This window comes from Pristiophorus japonicus, chromosome 31, assembly GCF_044704955.1.
Source record: "Pristiophorus japonicus isolate sPriJap1 chromosome 31, sPriJap1.hap1, whole genome shotgun sequence".
Lineage (NCBI taxonomy): Eukaryota > Metazoa > Chordata > Chondrichthyes > Pristiophoridae > Pristiophorus > Pristiophorus japonicus.
The window spans coordinates 6,609,822-6,631,105 of record NC_092007.1 but is presented as its reverse complement, the minus strand read 5'-3'; the positions used below and the strand labels follow the sequence as shown (position 1 = coordinate 6,631,105).

Genomic DNA, 21,284 nt, shown 5'->3' with positions numbered 1-21,284 from the left:
GAGGAGGCACAACCTCAAAATACGGGGGAGCCAATTTAAAACCGAGTTGAGATGGAATTTCTTCTCCCAGAGGGTTGTGAATCTGTGGAATTCTCTGCCCAAGGAAGCAGTTGAGGCTAGCTCATTGAATGTATTCAAGTCACAGATAGATAGATTTTTAACCAATAAGGGAATTAAGGGTTACGGGGAGTGGGCGGGTAAGTGGAGCTGAGTCCACGGCCAGATCAGCCATGATCTTGTTGAATGGCGGAGCAGGCTCGAGGGGCTAGATGGCCTACTCCTGTTCCTAATTCTTATGTTCTTATGTAACCCCCTCATCTCTGGAATCAACCTTGTGAACCTTCACCGAACTGCCTCTAAAGCAAGTATATCCTTTCGTAAATATGGAAACCAAAACTGCACGCAGTACTCCAGGTGTGGCCTCACCACTACACTGTATAACTGGAGCAAGACTTCCCTGCTTTTATACTCCATCCCCTTTGCAATAAAGGCCAAGATACCATTGGCCTTCCTGATCACTTGCTGTACCTGCATACTAACCTTTTGTGTTTCATGCACAAGTACCCCCAGGTCCCGCTGTACTGCAGCACTTTGCAATCTTTCTCCATTTAAATAATAACTTGCTCTTTGATTTTTTTTCTGCCAAAGTGCATGACTTCACACTTTCCAACATTATACTCCATCTGCCAAATTTTTGCCCACTCACTTAGCCTGTCTATGTCCTTTTGCAGATTTTTTGTCCTCACACATTGCTTTTCCTCCCATCTTTGTATCGTCCGCAAACTTGGCTGCGTTACACTCGGTCCTTTCCTCCAAGTCGTTAATACAGATTGTAAATAGTTGGGGTCCCAGCATTGATCCCTGCGGCACCCCACTGGTTACCGATTGTCAAGCCGAGAATGAACCATTTATCCTCTCTGTTTTCTGTTCGCTAGCTAATCCTCTATCCATGCTAATATATTACCCCCAACCCCGTGAACTTTTATCTTGTGCAGTAACCGTTTATATGGCACCTTGTCAGGTGTCTGCATATTTCTACCTCCACCCCTCTTGCGCTGTTAGGTAGTCTGTAGACTACACCTATTAGTGTGATTGATCCTTTGTTATCTTTTATCTCTATCAATATGGATTTCATATTTGTCTTGTTGATTGCTGCATCACTATTTTCTACTTCCATTATGTTATCCCAAATAAGTACAGCTACTCCACCTCCCCCTTTTCCTTCGCTATCTTTTCTAAATATGTTATACCCTGCAATGTGTAATTCCCAGTCCTGATTTTTCTGTAGCCATGTCTCAGTAATGTCTGGTTCCTCGCAACACATGATTACCTCTATCCCCACCCCTGTTTCATTACAGACACTGTGTACAGTGCTTACTGGAGGACAGTTTAACTCATTTTTAATAGGATTTCCTCTCATTTTAAGTTGAATCATCTTTTTAGACTCCTGTTCCATAACTCTATTTATTCCCTTGCCATCAATGTCCGCCCTTACTTTATTCATTCCTATGCTCTCTTTTCCTATTTTATTTATATTTAGACTGACTATGTTTCTTGTAGATACCACCCCCGTCTTACTGGTTTAAAGTTTTTGCCACCTCCCTATTTACCCTTTCCGCTAGGACACGGGTCCCATCCCATCAGTACAGCTCCTTCCTGTCCCAGAACTGGTGCCAGCGTTCCATGAAAAGAAACCCCTCTTTCCCACACCAACCCTTTAGCCACGTATTAATTCTCCTGATCGGTCTGCTTCTATGCGAATTTGCACATGGCTCGGGCAATAATCCAGAGATTATTACCCTCGAGGTCCTGCTTTTTAATTTCGAGCTTAACTCCTGATACTCTTTCAGCAGGACCGCCTCCCTGTTCCTAGCTATGCCATTTGTTCCAGCATTAACCACGACAACTGGATTTACCGTCTCCTTTCCCAAATTCCTCTCCAGCCACCGTGATATATCCCTTACCCTGGCAGCGGGTAGGCAACACACCCTTCGGGATTCCCATTCTTGGCTGCAGAGGACACTATATATCCCCCTAATTATAGAGTCCCATATCCCCAGAGATGTCTGCGCTCCTCTAATTCTGCCCTCTTGAGCATCCCCGATTATAAATCATTCAACCATCGGCAGCCGTGCTTCGGCTGCCTGGGCCCTAAGTTCATAAATTCCCTCCCTAAACCGCTCCACCTCGCTCTCCTCCTTTAAGAGTCTCCTTAAAAACCTACCTCTTTGACCAAGCTTTTGGTTACTTGTCCCAGTATCGCCTTACGTGGCTCGGTGTCATGTTTTTTGTCTTATAACACTCCCGTGAAGCGTCTTGGGACAGTTTACTATGTTAAAGGCGCTATATAAATACAAGTCCTCATGTCAAATCCGTTGATGTCCAGCTAAATTCGACTGTGAGAATTATCACCGGTACGCTTTTATCGACACCCACACTTTGGTTGCCCGTGCTTGCAAACATCGCATCACCAGACCTAAGCTGTGAATATGCAGTCTCCAGAGAATAAACTGCAACACCAGCAAAGACATGCCGGTCCAGGCCGATTTGGAACAACTTACCACCAACCCGTCTCAAGTCTAGAGGCCCATTTTGGACCGTCGCCTCAGCCTTGATGATCGACGGCAAAATGGTTGGAAGAGCTGCGACATACGAAATGGATTCCTGACAGAAGACCCCGCAGTACAATCCATGTGGTTGAGCGTGAGGCAGAAAGCTGTAGAGTGCAGAAAGATATCGATGAATTGGCAGAAAAGTGGAAAATGAAATTCAACAAAACTTGTATTTATATAGCACCTTTAACGTAGTGAAATGTCTCAAGGTGCTTCACAGGAGTGTTATGAGATAAAAAATTTGACACCGAGCCACATAAGTAGAAATTAGCCCAGGTGACCAAAAGCTTGGGTCAAAGATGTAGGTTTTAAGGAGATTCTTGAAGGAGGAGAGAGAGGCGGAGAGGTTTAGGCGGGAAGTTCCAGAGCTTGGGGCCCAGGCAACAGAAGGCACGGCCACCGATGGTGGAGCGATTATAATCAGGGATGGTCAGGAGGGCAGAATTAGAGGAGCGCAGCCATCTCGGGGGGTTGTGGGGCTGGAGGAGGTTACAGAGATAGGGAGGGGGCGAGGGCCATGGAGGGATTTGAAAACAAGGATGAGAATTTTAAAATCGAGGCGTTGCCAGAGTGGGAGCCGATGCAGGTCAGCGAGCACAGGGGGTGATGGGTGAGTGGGACTGGGTGCGTGTTAGGACACGGGGCAGTGAGCACAGGGGGTGATGGGTGAGTGGGACTCGGTGCGTGTTAGGACACGGGGCAGTGAGCACAGGGGGTGATGGGTGAGTGGGAGTCGGTGTGAGTTAGGCACGGGGCAGTGAGCACAGGGGGTGATGGGTGAGTGGGACTCGGTGCGTGTTAGGACACGGGGCAGTGAGCACAGGGGGTGATGGGTGAGTGGGACTGGGTGTGAGTTAGGACACGGGGCAGCGAGCACAGGGGGTGATGGGTGAGTGGGACTCGGTGCGTGTTAGGACACGGGGCAGTGAGCACAGGTGGTGATGGGTGAGGGAGACTCAGTGCGAGTTAGGACACCGGGCAGTGAGCACAGGGGGTGATGGGCGAGCGGGACTCGGTGCGAGTTAGGACACGGGACAGTGAGCACAGGGGGTGATGGGTGAGTGGGACTCGGTGCGAGTTAGGACACAGGGCAGTGAGCACAGGGGGTGATGGGTGAGCGGGACTGGGTGTGAGTTAGGACACGGGGCAGTGAGCACAGGGGGTGATGGGTGAGCGGGACTCGGTGCGAGTTAGGACACGGGGCAGTGAGCACAGGGGGTGATGGGTGAGCGGGACTCGGTGCGAGTTAGGACACGGGGCAGTCGAAAATATAGAGAAATGTGAGGTAATGCATTTGGGGAGGGCTAACAAGGCAAGGGAATACACAATAAATGGTCGGACACAGAGGTGTAGAGGAACAGAGGGACCTTGGAGAGCAGGTCCACAGATCCCTGAAGGTAGCAGGCCAGGTGGATCAGGTGGTTAAGAAGGCATATGGAATACTTGTCTTTATTAGCCGAGGCTTGGAATACAAGAGCAGGGAGGTTGTGCTTGAACTGTATAAAACACTGGTTAGTCCACAGCTGGAGTACTGCGTGCAGGTCTGGTCATCACATTACAGGAAAGATGTGATTGCACTGGAGAGGGTACAGAGGAGGTTTACCAGGATGTTGCACTGGAGAGGGTGCAGAGGAGGTTTACCAGGATGTTGCACTGGAGAAGGTACAGAGGAGATTTACCAGGATGTTGCACTGGAGAGGGTACAGAGGAGGTTTACCAGGATGTTGCACTGGAGAGGGTGCAGAGGAGATTTACCAGGATGTTGCACTGGAGAGGGTACAGAGGAGGTTTACCAGGATGTTGCACTGGAGAGGGTACAGAGGAGATTTACCAGGATGTTGCACTGGAGAGGGTACAGAGGAGGTTTACCAGGATGTTGCACTGGAGAGGGTACAGAGGAGGTTTATCAGAATGTTGCACTGGAGAGGGTACAGAGGAGATTTACCAGGATGTTGCACTGGAGAGGTACAGAGGAGGTTTACCAGGATGTTGCACTGGAGAGGGTGCAGAGGAGATTTACCAGGATGTTGCACTGGAGAGGGTACAGAGGAGGTTTACCAGGATGTTGCACTGGAGAGGGTACAGAGGAGGTTTACCAGGATGTTGCACTGGAGAGGGTACAGAGGAGGTTTATCAGGATGTTGCACTGGAGAGGGTACAGAGGAGATTTACCAGGATGTTGCACTGGAGAGGTACAGAGGAGGTTTACCAGGATGTTGCACTGGAGAGGGTACAGAGGAGATTTACCAGGATGTTGCACTGGAGAGGGTACAGAGGAGGTTTACCAGGATGTTGCACTGGAGAGGGTACAGAGGAGATTTACCAGGATGTTGCACTGGAGAGGGTACAGAGGAGATTTACCAGGATGTTGCACTGGAGAGGGTGCAGAGGAGATTTACCAGGATGTTGCACTGGAGAGGGTGCAGAGGAGATTTACCAGGATGTTGCACTGGAGAGGGTACAGAGGAGGTTTACCAGGATGTTGCACTGGAGAGGGTACAGAGGAGGTTTACCAGGATGTTGCACTGGAGAGGGTACAGAGGAGATTTACCAGGATGTTGCACTGGAGAGGGTACAGAGGAGGTTTACCAGGATGTTGCACTGGAGAGGGTACAGAGGAGGTTTACCAGGATGTTGCACTGGAGAGGGTACAGAGGAGGTTTACCAGGATGTTGCACTGGAGAGGGTACAGAGGAGGTTTACCAGGATGTTGCACTGGAGAGGGTACAGAGGAGATTTACCAGGATGTTGCACTGGAGAGGGTACAGAGGATATTTACCAGGATGTTGCACTGGAGAGGGTACAGAGGAGGTTTACCAGGATGTTGCACTGGAGAGGGTGCAGAGGAGATTTACCAGGATGTTGCACTGGAGAAGGTACAGAGGATATTTACCAGGATGTTGCACTGGAGAGGGTACAGAGGAGATTTACCAGGATGTTGCACTGGAGAGGGTACAGAGGAGGTTTACCAGGATGTTGCACTGGAGAGGGTACAGAGGAGATTTACCAGGATGTTGCACTGGAGAGGGTGCAGAGGAGATTTACCAGGATGTTGCACTGGAGAGGGTACAGAGGAGATTTACCAGGATGTTGCACTGGAGAGGGTACAGAGGAGATTTACCAGGATGTTGCACTGGAGAGGGTGCAGAGGAGATTTACCAGGGTGTTGCACTGGAGAGGGTACAGAGGAGATTTACCAGGATGTTGCACTGGAGAGGGTACAGAGGAGATTTACAAGGATGTTGCACTGGAGAGGGTACAGAGGATATTTACCAGGATGTTGCACTGGAGAGGGTACAGAGGAGATTTGCCAGGATGTTGCACTGGAGAGGGTACAGAGGAGATTTACCAGGATGTTGCACTGGAGAGGGTGCAGAGGAGATTTACCAGGATGTTGCACTGGAGAGGGTGCAGAGGAGATTTACCAGGATGTTGCACTGGAGAGGGTGCAGAGGAGATTTACAAGGATGTTGCACTGGAGAGGGTGCAGAGGAGATTTACCAGGATGTTGCACTGGAGAGGGTACAGAGGAGATTTACCAGGATGTTGCACTGGAGAGGGTGCAGAGGAGGTTTACCAGGATGTTGCACTGGAGAGGGTGCAGAGGAGATTTACAAGGATGTTGCACTGGAGAGGGTGCAGAGGAGATTTACCAGGATGTTGCACTGGAGAGGGTACAGAGGATATTTGCCAGGATGTTGCACTGGAGAGGGTACAGAGGATATTTGCCAGGATGTTGCACTGGAGAGGGTACAGAGGAGATTTGCCAGGATGTTGCACTGGAGAGGGTACAGAGGAGATTTACCAGGATGTTGCACTGGAGAGGGTACAGAGGAGATTTACCAGGATGTTGCACTGGAGAGGGTACAGAGGAGATTTGCCAGGATGTTGCACTGGAGAGGGTACAGAGGAGATTTACCAGGATGTTGCACTGGAGAGGGTGCAGAGGAGATTTACCAGGATGTTGCACTGGAGAGGGTACAGAGGATATTTGCCAGGATGTTGCACTGGAGAGGGTACAGAGGAGATTTACCAGGATGTTGCACTGGAGAGGGTACAGAGGAGATTTGCCAGGATGTTGCACTGGAGAGGGTACAGAGGAGATTTACCAGGATGTTGCACTGGAGAGGGTACAGAGGAGATTTGCCAGGATGTTGCCGGGACTGGAGAGTTTCACCGATGAGGAAAGATTGGATAGGCTGGGTCTGTTTACTTTGGAACAGAGGAGGCTGAGGGGAGACCTGATTGAGGTGTATAAAATGATGAGGGGCCTGGATAGAGTGGGTAGGAAGGACCAGTTTCCCCTTGGGCAGAGGGGTCAATAACCAGGGGGCACAGATTGAAAGTAATTGGGGGGAGGTTCAGAGGGGATTGAGCCGCCCTGTCTCCGTCACCAGGATACGCCCAGCTGCTCCGACCTGTCAATCACCGCACGCTGCACCGCCCACCGCAGATCCCCATTGGCTGCCCTTCCAGCGAGGCCCGCATCGATTGGCTGGCGCGGCCGTCAATCACCCGCCTCTTAACACTCGCCATTTAAAATCCGCTCCCCGCCGCCATCCTCGCTTCCTTCGGTCCACCATTTCGCTCCGAAGGCCCAACCTTCACTCTTGGACCACGACGGTAAAAAAAAAGAGCAACGCCTTACCCCACCCATCGGACCCCGTTCTGCTCCTCCAACACACCGTTCTCACGGCGTAAAACCTGACAGCCAATCAGGTGCAAGTCTTTCCCTTTATCCCCGCCTTCTGTGTCCTCCAGCAGCCAATGAGGTTCTGCCTCCAACCACCCCCCCCCCCCCCCTCCTGCCCCGGCGGCCACGCCCCCCGCGCGCCGCGGCCGTTGGGTCTCTCGCGCCCCCCCCGCGCGCCGCGGCCGTTGCTCCCTACAACAACAACAACAACAACTTGCGTGCCTCTGTCTCTCGGCAGCCAATCAGATGAAAGTCTGCGGCCGCCGCGCGCGCGACAACAACAACAACAACAACTTGCGTGCCTCTGTCTCTCGGCAGCCAATCAGATGAAAGTCTGCGGCCGCCGCGCGCGCGACGACAACAACAACAACAACAACAACAAGTCACCTTCCCCCTTGTCTCTGGGCAGCAGCAAAATAAATCAAAGGTCCACCACCCCTGGCCCAAAGCTTCCCAGTGTAACAGGCGTGGATATTTTGGCCGGGCTGCCCGCGAGCTTCCCTCCGCAAGATCCGGCAAATCCCCCGGGAGGACAGACGCACCAACGTTGGCGTCCTCGACCAGGCCCAACATCCCCAGCATCGAAGCACTGACCACACACTCGACCAGCTCCGCTGGGCAGGGCCACATTGTCCGCATGGCCCCCAGACACGAGACTCCCCAAAGCAAGCGCTCTACTCGGAACTCCCACACGGCAAGCGAGCCCCAGGTGGGCAGAGGAAACGTTACAAGGGACCACCCTCAAAGCCTCCCTGATAAAGTGCAACATCCCCACCGACACCTGGGAGTCCCGGGCCCAAAGACCAGTCCGCCCTCAGTGGAGGAAGTGCATCCGGGAGGGCGCTGAGCACCTCGAGTCTCGTCGCCGAGAGCGTGCAGAAACCAAGCGCAGGCAGCGGAAGGAGCGTGCGGCAAACCAGTCCCACCCTCCCCTTCCCTCAACCACTGTCTGTCCCACCTGTGACAGGGACTGTGGTTCTCGTATTGGACTGTTCAGTCACCTAAGGACTCATTTTTAGAGTGGAAGCAAGTCTTCCTCGACTCGGAGGGACTGCCCGTGATGATGGGGCGGTACAGGCTGCTCGACTCCGAGGGACTGCCCGTGATGATGGGGCGGTACAGGCTGCTCGACTCGGAGGGGACTGCCCGTGATGGTGGGGCGGTACAGGCTGCTCGACTCCGAGGGACTGCCCGTGATGATGGGGCGGTACAGGCTGCTCGACTCCGAGGTTTCCGATCGGGAGCCCCGGACGGTCCTGGGGCGGCGGGTGACGGTGTGTGTGGGGCGAGTCCGCTGTTTGCGAGGAAAGGTTTGATCCCTTCGTAGGTTGGAGAACCGTCGAAATCGTGTCCACGCCGGCCGACCCGAGAGCTAGCTGGTCTAATCCCACTTTCCAGCTCTGGGGCCGTCTCCCGGAAGGTTACTGTAATGTACGCACCGACGAGCTTGCTCACAGGTTGGTGGAACTTTGGAGATGCGAGGGCCTTCGTCAGTCACGTGATGCTCACCAGACTCAATAAAACCCCGGCCAGTTGGATTAGTTAAAATAGTTGTAGAGCTGTTGAGTGGGAGGGGCTTCGCCGGTCATGTGATGCTCACCAGACTCAATAAAACCCTGGCCAGTTGGATTAGTTAAAATAGTTGTAGAGCTGTTGAGTGGGAGGGGCTTCGCCGGTCATGTGATGCTCACCAGACTCAATAAAACCCTGGCCAGTTGGGTTAGTTAAAATAGTTGTAGAGCTGTTGTGTGGGAGGGGCTTCACCAGTCACGTGATGCTCACCAGACTCAATAAAACCCCAGCCACCTGGGTTCGGGGGATCCACGATGGGGCAGGTGGTTGTGAGCCTGGTGGATGAACTGGTCATGTGTGCTGTGATTGTTAAACCTTTTGCTAATAAACCAACGAGTTATTAATAGCAATGTGTTGCTATGGATTCTTGGGCAAAGAAGCTATGAAGCAAATACATGACAGTTACAACACTCCAAGTGTACATCCAAGTACTTTTTAAATGCCTCTGCCACCCTTTCAGGCAGTGAGTTCCAGACCCCCACCACCCTCTGGGTGAAAACATTTCCCTTCAAATCCCATCTAAACCTCCCCCCCAATTACTTTAAATCTGTGCCCCCTGGTTGTTGACCCCTCTGCCAAGGGAAACAGGTCCTTCCGACCCACTCTATCTCGCCCGCATAATTTTATACAACTCAATTAAATCTCCCCTCAGCCTCCTCTGTTCCAAAGAAAACAGATCCAGCCTATCCAATCTTTCCTCAGGGCAACTATGGATAAAGAAAATAAAGACTTGCATTTATATAGAACCTTCCATGACCACCGGACGTCCCATAGCACTTTACAGCCAATAAAGTACTTTTGGAGTGTGCTCACTGTTGTAATGTAGGAAATGCGGCAGCCAATTTGCGCACAGCAAGCTCCCACACAGCAATGTGATAATGACCCGGATCATCTGTTTTTTGTGATGTTGATTGAGGGATAAATATTGGCCCCAGGACACCGGGGAGAACTCCCCCACTCTTCCAAATAGTGTCATGGGATCTTTTACATCCACCTGAGAGAGTAGATGGGGCCTCGGTTTAACGTCTCATCCGAAAGACGGCACCTCCGACAGTGCGGGGCTCCCTCAGCGGCTGAAGTGAGAAAAAAAAAATCATCTCTTTTTTTCCCCTCGCATCTTTCAGTCCGCCATTTTGCTGCGAAGCTCCCATCGCCACTCTTGGAGCACACGGCAAAAAGGCAATGCCTTACCCGCGCACTCTGGCCGTTGGTCCCTTCCGCCCTCGTGCTCCGGCCGTTGGTCCCTCGCCTCGCGCTCCGGCCGTTGGTCCCTCGCCTCGCGCTCCGGCCGTTGGTCCCTCGCCTCGCGCTCCGGCCGTTGGTCCCTCGCCTCGCGCTCCGGCCATTGGTCCCTCGCCTCGCGCTCCGGCCGTTGGTCCCTCGCCTCGCGCTCCGGCCGTTGGTCCCTCGCCTCGCGCTCCGGCTGTTGGTCCCTCGCCTCGCGCTCCGGCCGTTGGTCCCTTCCGCCCTCGCGCTCCGGCCGTTGGTCCCTCGCCTCGCGCTCCGGCCGTTGGTCCCTCGCCTCGCGCTCCGGCCGTTGGTCCCTTCCGCCCTCGCGCTCCGGCCGTTGGTCCCTCGCCTCGCGCTCCGGCCGTTGGTCCCTTCCGCCCTCGCGCTCCGGCCGTTGGTCCCTCGCCTCGTGCTCCGGCCGTTGGTCCCTTCCGCCCTCGCGCTCCGGCCGTTGGTCCCTCGCCTCGCGCTCCGGCCGTTGGTCCCTCGCCTCGCGCTCCGGCCGTTGGTCCCTCGCCTCGCGCTCCGGCCGTTGGTCCCTCGCCTCGCGCTCCGGCCGTTGGTCCCTCGCCTCGCGCTCCGGCCGTTGGTCCCTTCCGCCCTCGCGCTCCGGCCGTTGGTCCCTTGCCACGCGCTCCGGCCGTTGGTCCCTTGCCTCGCGCTCCGGCCGTTGGTCCCTCGCCTCGCGCTCCGGCCGTTGGTCCCTCGCCTCGCGCTCCGGCCGTTGGTCCCTCGCCTCGCGCTCCGGCCGTTGGTCCCTTCCGCCCTCGCGCTCCGGCCGTTGGTCCCTTGCCACGTGCTCCGGCCGTTGGTCCCTCGCCTCGCGCTCCGGCCGTTGGTCCCTCGTCTCGCGCTCCGGCCGTTGGCCCCTCGCCTCGCGCTCCGGCCGTTGGTCCCTCGCCACGTGCTCCGGCCGTTGGTCCCTCGCCTCGCGCTCCGGCCGTTGGTCCCTCGCCTCGCGCTCCGGCCGTTGGTCCCTCGCCTCGCGCTCCGGCCGTTGGTCCCTCGCCACGTGCTCCGGCCGTTGGTCCCTCGCCTCGCGCTCCGGCCGTTGGTCCCTCGCCTCGCGCTCCGGCCGTTGGTCCCTCGCCTCGCGCTCCGGCCGTTGGTCCCTCGCCTCGCGCTCCGGCCTTTGGCCCGCCCCATGCGCTCTCAGCAAACCAAGCACTACAACAACAATAATTTGCCTTCCTCTGTCGAACAGCAGCAGCAGCAAAAAGCAAATCGTAGGTTCCTCCCGCTATCCAAGTTGGATATCCTGGCCCAAAGCTTCCCGGAGTAACAAGCGTGGATATCTTGCCGGGCTGCCCGCGAGCTTCCCTCTGAGGGGGGGGGGAGGGGGGGGCAGGCTCTCGGCCATGGGCTCCGAGTCCGATCGGGAGCTCGGCAGTCACACTCGCCGGTCGCACAATGGCGGTTGACGGTGGGCGCGTCCGTTGTTTGCGAGGAAAGGTTTCATCTCTTCATGGTTGTAGAATCATTGAAATTTACAGCACGGGAGGAGGTCGCTCAGCCCATCGTGTCCGTGCCGGCCAACCGAGAGCTAATCCCACTTTCCAGCTCTGGGTCCATCGCCCTGCAGGTTACTTTAATGTACGCACCTATGAACATGCTCACAGGTTGGTGGAGCTGTTGAGTTGGGAGGGGCTTTGCCGGTCACGTGATGCTCCAGGACAGGTGGATCAAGCTTGGCTTCCGTAGGTGTTGAACTTGAATGTGAGTCATGTCAGATGATGCCCAGAGGCAGAGCCAGAATGCGTATTGAAGGAAAGCCTCCAGACATTGACATAACGGCCATTGTGGTAGTTCAACTGCTAGTCAATGTAACCTGATCTTCCCTGTCTGAACAGGAGGTAAGTGGATTATTCCAGATAATTAACGCTGACCTTGCTAATCATTACATAAGAACATAAGAAATAGGAGCAGGAGTAGGCCATATGGCCCCTCGAGCCATTCAATAAGATCATGGCTGATCTGATCTTGGCCTCAACTCCACTTTCCTGCCTGTTCCCCGTTGCTAGTGTGTTAGCTTCGGGACCTGCATAGTTACAGGATCATAGAGATTTGGGTACAGAAGGAGGCCATTCGGCCCATCGTGTCCGCGCCAGCTGACCAAGAGCTATCCAGCCGAGTCCCTCTTTCCAGCTCTTGGCCCATAGCCCTGTAGGTTACAGCACTTCAATTGCATATCGAAGTAATTTTTAAATGTGATAAGAATTTCTGTCTCTACCACACTTTCAGGCACTGAGTTCCAGACCCCCACCACCCTCTGGGTGAAGACATTTCCTCTCAAATCTCCTCTTAAACCTTCTACCAATTACTTTAAATCTATGCCTCCTGGTTATTGACCCCTCTGCTAAGGGAAATAGGTCCTTCATATACACTCTATTTAGGTCCCTCATAATTTTATACACCTCAATCAAGTATCCCCTCAGCCTCCTCTGTTCCAAAGAAAACAACCTCAGCCTATCCAATCTTTCCTCATTGCTAAAAATTGTCCAGTCAAAGCAACCTCCTTGGAAATCTCCTCTGTACCCTCTCTAGTGCAATCACATCTTTCCTGTAATGTGACCAGAACTGCACGCAGTACTCAATTCCTGTACGCAGTACAGTAGCCACCTCAAGCACTGGAGAAGTACCACCAGCACTGCCTCCGCAAGATTCTGCAAATCCACTGGGAGGACAGACGCACCAACATCGGTGTTCTCGCTCAGGCCAACATCCCCAGCATCGAAGCACTGACCACACTCGACCAGCTCCATTGGGTGGGCCACATCATCTGTATTGTGTTCCTAACACAGATGAGGCTGCACACAGGGAGGTTAAAGTAACAGTGACCTCAGTCTTTAATAAGACACTCCAGAGTGAGGAACAGGCCTTAGGGGACCATGTCCATGCTGGGATCCCTTGGGACTTCAGGGAATGAGCTCCCTGGTGGCAGAACATGGGAGTGCATGCTTTACAGATACACAACATCACTCCCCCAGCAAAGTGAAAGTGAAAACTATTTACAAGGTGAGGAGGTCGGGAGCCTTTCTTTCCCTGGTGGATCGCCTCGGTACAAATGTCTGTTCTGGTGTGTTGGCTGTGTCCTCGCTGGGCTGGCGTATTGTTGGCCCTGCAGGGCTACTAGGTGAGCCTGGCCTTGCTGGGCTGTTGGGCGTGATGGGTTATATTTCCTGGTCCGGCGTGGTGTCGTTGATGCTTTGGGTTGTGGGCTCGAAAAATGTGGTGTCTGCTGTGGGTTGTTCAGGGCAGTCTGTGAACCGCAGCCTCGTTTGGTCCAGGTGCTTTCTGCAAATTTGTCCATTGTCTAGTTTGACTACAAGCACCCTATTTCCTTCTTTAGCTATCACCGTGCCCACGATCCACTTGGGACCATGTCCATAGTTTAGCATATACACAGAGTCATTCAGATCAATTTTCTGTGACACAGTGGCGCGACCATCGTTTACATTTTGTTGCTGCCACCTGCTCTCTACCTGATCATGCAGGTTGGGGTGAACCAGCGAGAGTCTGGTTTTAAGTGTCCTTTTCATGAGTAGCTCAGCCGGGGGCACCCCTGTGAGTGAGTGGGGTCTCGTGCAGTAGCTGAGCAGTACTCGAGACAGGCGGGTTTGGAGTGAGCCTTCTGTGACTCGTTTAAGACTCTGTTTGATGGTTTGTACTGCCTGCTCTGCCTGCCCATTGGAGGCTGGTTTAAACGGGGCCGAGGTGACATGTTTGATCCATTGCGGGTCATGAATTCTTTAAATTCATCACGTGAAACATGGTCCGTTGTCACTGACCAGTATGTCAGGCAGGCCGTGGGTGGCAAACATGGCCCTCAGGCTCTCAATGGTGGCGGTGGCGGTGCTTCCCGACATTATTTCACATTCAATCCATTTTGAAAAAGCACCTACCACCACCAGGAACATTTTACCGAGAAACGGGCCGCATAGTCGACATGGATCCTCGACCATGGTCTGGAGGGCCAGGACCACAAACTTAGTGGTGCCTCTCTGGGCCCATTGCTCAACTGAGCACACACGCTGCATTGCCGTACACAGGACTCTAAGTCAGAGTCGATACCGGGCCACCACACGTGGGATCTGGCTATCGCTTTCATCATTACTATACCCGGGTGTGTGCTGTGGAGATCCGAGATGACCGTCTCCCTGCCATTTATGGGTAGCACTACGCGTTTACCCCACAACAGGCAGTTTGCCTGATTGGACAGCTCGTCCTTACGCCGCTGGAACGGCTTGATTAGCTCTTACATTTCAATGGGGATGCTGGCCCAGCTCCCATGCAGTACACAGTTTTTTACTAGGGACAGCAGAGGATCTTGGCTGGTCCAAGTCCTAATCTGGCGGGCCGTGACAGGTGATTTATCATTTTCAAACGCTTCCATGACCATCAACAAGTCTGCGGGCTGCGCCACCATCAACAAGTTTGCAGGCTGCGCCATTTCCACCCCCGTGGTGGGCAATGGTAGTCGACTGAGAGCATCCGCACAGTTCTCGGTGCCTGGCCAGTGGCGGATGGTATAGTTATATGCTGATAGCGCGAGTGCCCACCTTTGTATGCGGGCTGAGGCATTAGTATTTATCCCCTTGTTTTCAGTGAACAGGGATGTGAGGGGCTTGTGATCGGTTTCCAGCTCAAATTTGAGGCCAAACTGATGCATTTTCTTTACCCTGAAGACACGCTAATGCCTCTTTCCCAATCATGCTGTAGGCCCTCTCGGCCTTAGACAAGCTCCTGGAAGCATAGGCGACAGGTTGCAACTTCCCCGCAACATTAGCTTGTTGTAATACACACCCGACTCCGTACGACGATGAGTCACATGCTAGCACAAGTCTTTTACACGGGTTATACAATACAAGCAGCTTGTTGGAGCATAAAATGTTTCTGGCTTTCTCAAAAGCAATTACTTGTTTTTTTTCCCCATACCCAGTTCTCACCTTTGCGCAATAACACATGTAGGGGTTCTAAAAGGGTGCTGAACCCCGGTGGGAAGTTACCAAAATAGTTGAGGAGTCCCAGGAACGACCGCAGCTCTGTGACGTTCTGTGGCCTGGGCGCATTCCTGATAGCCTCTGTCTTGGCGTCTGTGGGCCGAATGTCGTCCGCCGCGATCTTTCTCCCCAAAAACTCCACTTCTGTTGCCATGAAGACGCATTTCGACCTCTTCAGTCGCAGCCCTACGCGATCCAGTCGCTGGAGGATCTTCTCCAGGTTTTGTAGGTGCTCGGCGGTGTCACGACCCGTGACCAATATGTCGTCCTGAAAGACCACCGTGTGTGGTACCGACTTGAGTCGGCTCTCCATGTTTCTCTGGAAGATCGCTGCAGCTGACCGAATTCCAAACGGGCATCTGTTGTCGATGAACAGTCCCTTGTGCGTGTTGATGCAGGTGAGGCCCTTCGAAGACTCCTCGAGCTCCTGCGTCATGTAGGCCGAAGTCAGGTCGAGCTTGGGGAACGTCTTGCCTCTTGCCAGCGTCACAAATAGGTCGTCTGCCTTAGCGGGTATTGGTCCTGTAGCGAGAAACGATTAATAGTTACTTTATAATCGCCGCAAATCCTGACCGTGCCATCACTTTTGAGTACTGGAACAATCGGGCTGGCCCACTCGCTGAATTCCACTGGGGAGATGATGCCCTCGCGTTGCAGCCTGTCCAGCTCGATTTTCACTCTCTCCCTCACCAGGTGAGTACCACTCGCGCCTTGTGGTGAATGGGTCGTGCCTCTGGGACCAAGTGGATTTGCACCTTCGCCCCAGAAAAGTTTCCAATGCCTAGCTCAAAAAGGGAAGGAAATTTGTTAAGAACCTGGGTACATGAGGCCTTATCGACATGTGATAGCACTCGGATGTCATCCCAGTTCCAGCGGATTTTGCCCAGCCAGCTCCTTCCAAGCAGTGTGGGGCCATCGCCCGGGACAATCCAGAGTGGCAGTTCATGCACCGTGCCCTCGTAGGTGACCTTGACCATGGCGCTGCCCAGGACAGTGATAAGCTCTTTGGTGTACGTTCTCAGTTTCGTGTGGATGAGGCTCAGGGCTGGTCTGAGTGCCTTGTTGCACCACAGTCTCTCAAACATCTTTTTACTCATGGTGGATTGGCTAGCGCCAGTGTCCAGTTCCATGGCTATGGGTAAGCCATTCAATTTTATGTTTAGCATTATAGGTGGACATTTCATCGAAAATGTGTGCACCCCGTGTACTTCAGCATCTGCCTCCTCTCTCTCTCAGGCTCGAAATTGCTTTGATCCACCATGGACCGATTTTCCTCTGCCACGTGCTGGTTAGCAGGTTTTGCAGAGCTTGCAGTTCGTTTGCAAGCTCGTTGGAGGTGCCCCATTGTTCCACAGCTCTTGCAAACATACCCTTTGAAGCGGCATGAATAGGCTGAATGGAAGCCTGCACAACACCAACCAGGTGTGAATTGCCTTGCATTCATCCTTTGTTGGGGTCTCTGAGTCATCTGGGTCACCTGAGGCCTGCTGGCAGTTGCAGACTCGTGGGTTCTGCCCTGTACATTTCTGCTCGCAAACACAGTTCCAGTTAATTTATGAACATTGCTAGCACTTGTGTGCTGAGAGATTTGTTTGGTGTTATCACTGGTGGACATAAACGCCTGTGCTATTGCAATGGCCTTACTGAGGGTCGGTGTCTCTACAGTCAAAAGTTTTCATAGGATGGTCTCGTGGCCAATGCCCAGTACAAAAAGGTCTCTGAGCATTTGCTCCAGGCAGCCATCAAACTCACATTGACCTGCAAGTCACCTTAGCTCGGCGACGTAGCTCACCACTTCCTGACCTTCAGATCGCTGGCACGTGTAGAACCGATACCTCGCCATCAGCAAGCTCTCCCTCGGGTTAAGATGCTCCCGAATCAATGTGCACAGCTCCTCATATGACTTATCTGTAGGTTTCATCAGAGCCAGAAGATTCTTCATGAGGCTGTGAGGAGGACCGCTCTCCTTTTTGCAGCGCTTCCTTCTCCGTCCAGCTCGTTGGCTACAAAGTACTGGTCTAGCCGTTCGACATAGGCTTCCCAATCCTCACCCTCCGAGAACTTCTCCAGGATGCCCACCGTTTGCTGCAGCTTTGCGTTGGATTCGTATACTCGTCGCCGGGTATTGTGTTCCTGACACAGATGAGACTGTACACAGGGAGGTTAAAGTAACAGTGACCTCAGTGTTTAATAAGATACTCCAGAGTGAGGAACAGGCCTTAGGGGCTGGCTTATATACAGTGCTCCCAAGGGATGCTGGTATCCCTTGGGACTTCAGGGGTGAGCTCCCTGGTGGCGGAACATGGGAGTGCATGCTTTACAGATACACAACAATCCGCACGCCCGACACAAGACTCCCAAAGCAAGCGCTCTACTCGGAACTCCGACACAGCAAGCGAGTCCCAGGTGGGCAGAGGAAACATTTTAAGGACACTCTCAAAGCCTCCTTGAAAAAGTGTAACATCGCCACTGGCACCTGGGAATCCCTGGCCCAAGACCGTCCAAAGTGGAGGAAGGAGCATGCGGCAAACCAGACTCCCCACCCACCCTTTCCTTCAACCACTCTCTGCCCCACCTGTGACAGGGACTGTAGGTCCCATATAGGACTGTAGAGTCACCTGAGAACTCACTTTTAGAGTGGAAGCAAGTCTCCCTCGATTCCGAGGGACTGCCTATGTTGATGATGACTTTCAAAAGGCTTTTGACAAGGTCCCACACAAGAGATTAGTGTGCAAAATTGAAGCACATGGTATTGGGGGTATTGTATTGACGTGGTTGGCAGACAGGAAGCAAAGAATGGGAATAAACGGGTCCTTTTCAGGATGGCAGGCAGTGATTAGTGGGGTACCGCAAGGTTCAGTGCTTGGACTCCAGCTATTTACAATATACATTAATGATTTAGACGAAGGAATTGAATATAATATCGGCAAGTTTGCAGATGAGACTAAGGTGGGTGGCATTGTGAGCTGTGAGGAGGTTGCTAAGAGGATGCAGGGTGACTTGGACAGGTTAGGTGAATGGGCAAATGCATGGCAGATGCTGTATAATGTACATAAATGTGAGGTTATCCACTTTGGTGGCAAAAACACGAAGGCAGAATATTATCTGAATGGTGGCAGATTAGGAAAAGGGGAGGTGCAACGAGACCAGGGTGTCATGGTACATCAGTCATTGAAAGTTGGAATGCAGGTGCAGCAGGCGGTGAAGAAGGCAAATGGCTTGTTGGCCTTCATAGCTAGGGGATTTGAGTACAGGAGCAGGGAGATCTTACTGCAGTTGTACAGAGCCTTGGTGAGGCCACACCTTGAATATTGTGTACAGTTTTGGTCTCCTAATCTGAGGAAGGACATTCTTGTTGTTGAGGGAGTGCAGCGAAAGTTCACCAGACTGATTCCTGGGATGGCAGGACTGACATATGAAGAAAGACTGGATCGACTAGGCTTATATTCATTGGAATTTGGAAGAATGAGAGGGGATCTCATTAAAACATATAAAATTCTGACGGGATTGGACAGGTTAGATGCAGGAAGAATGTTCCCGATGTTGGGGAAGTCCAGAACCAGGGGTCACAGTCTAAGGATAAGGGGTAAGCTATTTAGGACCGAGATGAGGAGAAACCTCTTCACTCAGAGAGTGGTGAACCTGTGGAATTCTCTACCACAGAAAGTTGTTGAGGCCAGTTCGTTCGATATATTCAAAAGGGAGTTAGATATGGCCCTTACGGCTAAAGGGATTGGGGTTATGGAGAGAAAGCAGGAATGGGGTACTGAAGTGCATGATCAGCCATGATCATATTGAATGATGGTGCAGGCTCGAAGGGCCTAATGGCCGACACCTGCACCTATTTTCTATGTTTCTATGGCGCAGTACTCCAGCTGTGGTCTAACTGGAGTTCTGTACAGTTCAAGCATAACCTCCCTGCTGTTATATTCTACGCCTCGGTTAATAAAGGAAGGTATCCCGTTTGCCTTTCTATGCTTTGGCCAATCTGCTATTAACACCTCACGTGAGATGTCCCCAAGGTGTCTGTGTCATCCAACTAATTGTCCCGACTAATCTCCAATATTAGCATATCCTCGTTGGACAATGACCCCCAGATATTCAGATTAACTCTGATGGGATACCTGCCACATTTATTCACGACCACCATCTCCATGCCAATTCATCATCATAGGCAGTCCCTCGAAACGATTTCACAGGTGTTTCGAACGAAGAACCCGAACTACATCCTGAAGGGTGGAAGATGCCTGTGGGTGGATTTTTTTAACGTGGGGTGACCGTTGCACACCAGCCACCACACGGGCTTGACAGAGCTAGGTCTTGGTCGAGTGGCAAAGATTACCCAAGACGACTGGAGACCTGCTCTGCTGCACGGACCCAGTGCGCACACATATCGCAGTGTGGGCTGGCCCGTGCTGCCCCTGGGTCCCTGACCCCGAACTCATGGCAATTAGGGATGGGCAATAAATGCCGGAATTGCCAGTGATGCCCACATCCCAGGAACGAAATTCAACTTGACTTACAGTCGCGCAGCCTGGAAATTTGGCCCGGGGCATTTTGTCTGTGGAACATTTGCCAACTGTCACGGTGTCATGCCGATTTGCGATTTCTCATGAGAACTCACTTCTTGGTGGGCCAGGACTCGGGAGCGGGGGAATGAGGCCGGGAGCCGTGGACAAGGCGAGGCTGGGGAGGACTGGAGAGCAAGCGTGGTGTTAAAGCTAAAGTTTATTTCCACCAGTGGAGATTTGGACAAGGCGACACTTCAGAGGCTCTGTATTGTAGTCAGAAATGTTTATTCGGCAGCTGTCCAAAAACAACTGAAAAAATTACCAATAACAGGAACAGACAAAATTAATCAGGTGTTGGGACTGCTCCTTCCGGCTAAAGTACCCGATTATGATGAAGATACAGTTATCAATCTATTGTCATGATTTCCATCGGTGACCACATCTGAGGATGAAAAGCAAACAGCCGTGAATGAGTGGAACCACTTTCCGATCCAGAATGAACAGCAAACTTTTACCTGCTGTTCTCGTAAAACAAATCGTGCAAGGTGCGATTAACTGAAACCGTCAACAGCTACTCGACTGGAAATTGCAAACCGCCCAGCAGATGTGCTCCCAACGAGTAAACATAGAAACATAGAAAATAGGTGCAGCAGTCGGCCATTCGGCCCTTCGAGCCTTCACCACCATTCAGTAAGATCATGGCTGATCATTCCCTCAGTACTCCTTTCCTACTTTCTCTCCATACCCCTTGATCCCTTGATCTGTAAGGGCCATATCTAACTCCCTCTTGAATATATCCAATGAACTGGCATCAACAACTCTCTGCGGCAGAGAATTCCACAGGTTAACAACTCTCTGAGTGAAGAAGTTTCTCCTCATCTCAGTCCTAAGTGGCCTGCCCCTTATCCTTAAACTGTGACCCCTGGTTCTGGACTTCCCCAACATCGGGAACATTCTTCCTGCATCTAACCTCTCCAGTCCCGTCAGAATCTTATATGTTTCAACGAGATCCCCTCTCATCCTTCTAAACTCCAGTGTATAGAGGCCCAGTTGATCCAGTCTCTCCTCATGTCAGTCCAGCCATCCCTGGAATCAGTCTGGTGAACCTTCGCTGCACTCCCTCAATAGCAAGAATGTCCTTCCTCAGATCAAATCTGAACACGATATTCCAGGTGGGGCCTCACCAAGGCCCTGTACAACTGCAGTAAGACTTCCCTGCTCCTATATGCAAATCCTCTTGCTATGAAGGCCAACATACCATTTGCCTTCTTCACCGTCTGCTGTACCTGCATGCCAACTTTCAATGACCGATGAACCATGACACCCAGGTCTCGTTGGACCTCCCCTTTTCCTAATCTGCCGCCATTCAGATAATATTCTGCCTTTGTGTTTTTACCCCCAAAGTGGATAACCTCACATTTATCCACATTATACTTCATCTGCCATGTATTTGTCCACTCGCCTAACCTGTCCAAGTCACCCTGCAGCCTCTTAGCGTCCTCCTCACAGCTCACACCGGGGAAGATGGCTCAACCGTGGCTAACAAGGGAAATTAAGGATAGTGTTAAATCCAAGGAAGAGGCATATAAATTAGCCAGAAAAAGCAGCATACCGGAGGACTGGGAGAAATTTAGAATACAGCAGAGGAGGACAAAGGGTTTAATTA

At 52.4% G+C, this 21,284-nt stretch overlaps 2 protein-coding genes across 5 annotated transcripts in view; both read right to left on the bottom strand.

Annotated features, from left to right (window-relative positions):
- Positions 1–9,997: 9,997 nt before the first annotated feature.
- On the bottom strand, positions 9,998–19,263 carry LOC139240324 (zinc finger CCCH domain-containing protein 13-like). The gene is made up of 2 exons (XM_070868798.1): positions 19,232–19,263; positions 9,998–11,300 (listed from the first exon to the last, which is right to left on the bottom strand). The coding sequence occupies exons 1-2, from the start codon at positions 19,261–19,263 to the stop codon at positions 9,998–10,000; spliced, it is 1,335 nt and encodes a 444-aa protein (XP_070724899.1).
- A 621-nt stretch (positions 19,264–19,884) lies between these two features.
- The window catches only part of LOC139240376 (phospholipase A2 inhibitor gamma subunit B-like), a 54,052-nt gene continuing 52,652 nt past the window's right edge, over positions 19,885–21,284 (bottom strand). For all 4 annotated transcript variants that reach the window (XR_011588712.1, XR_011588713.1, XR_011588711.1 and 1 more), the window contains one exon: positions 19,885–20,060. The gene's annotated coding sequence lies outside the window, so the exon portion shown is untranslated. The remainder of the gene's footprint in view (positions 20,061–21,284) is intronic.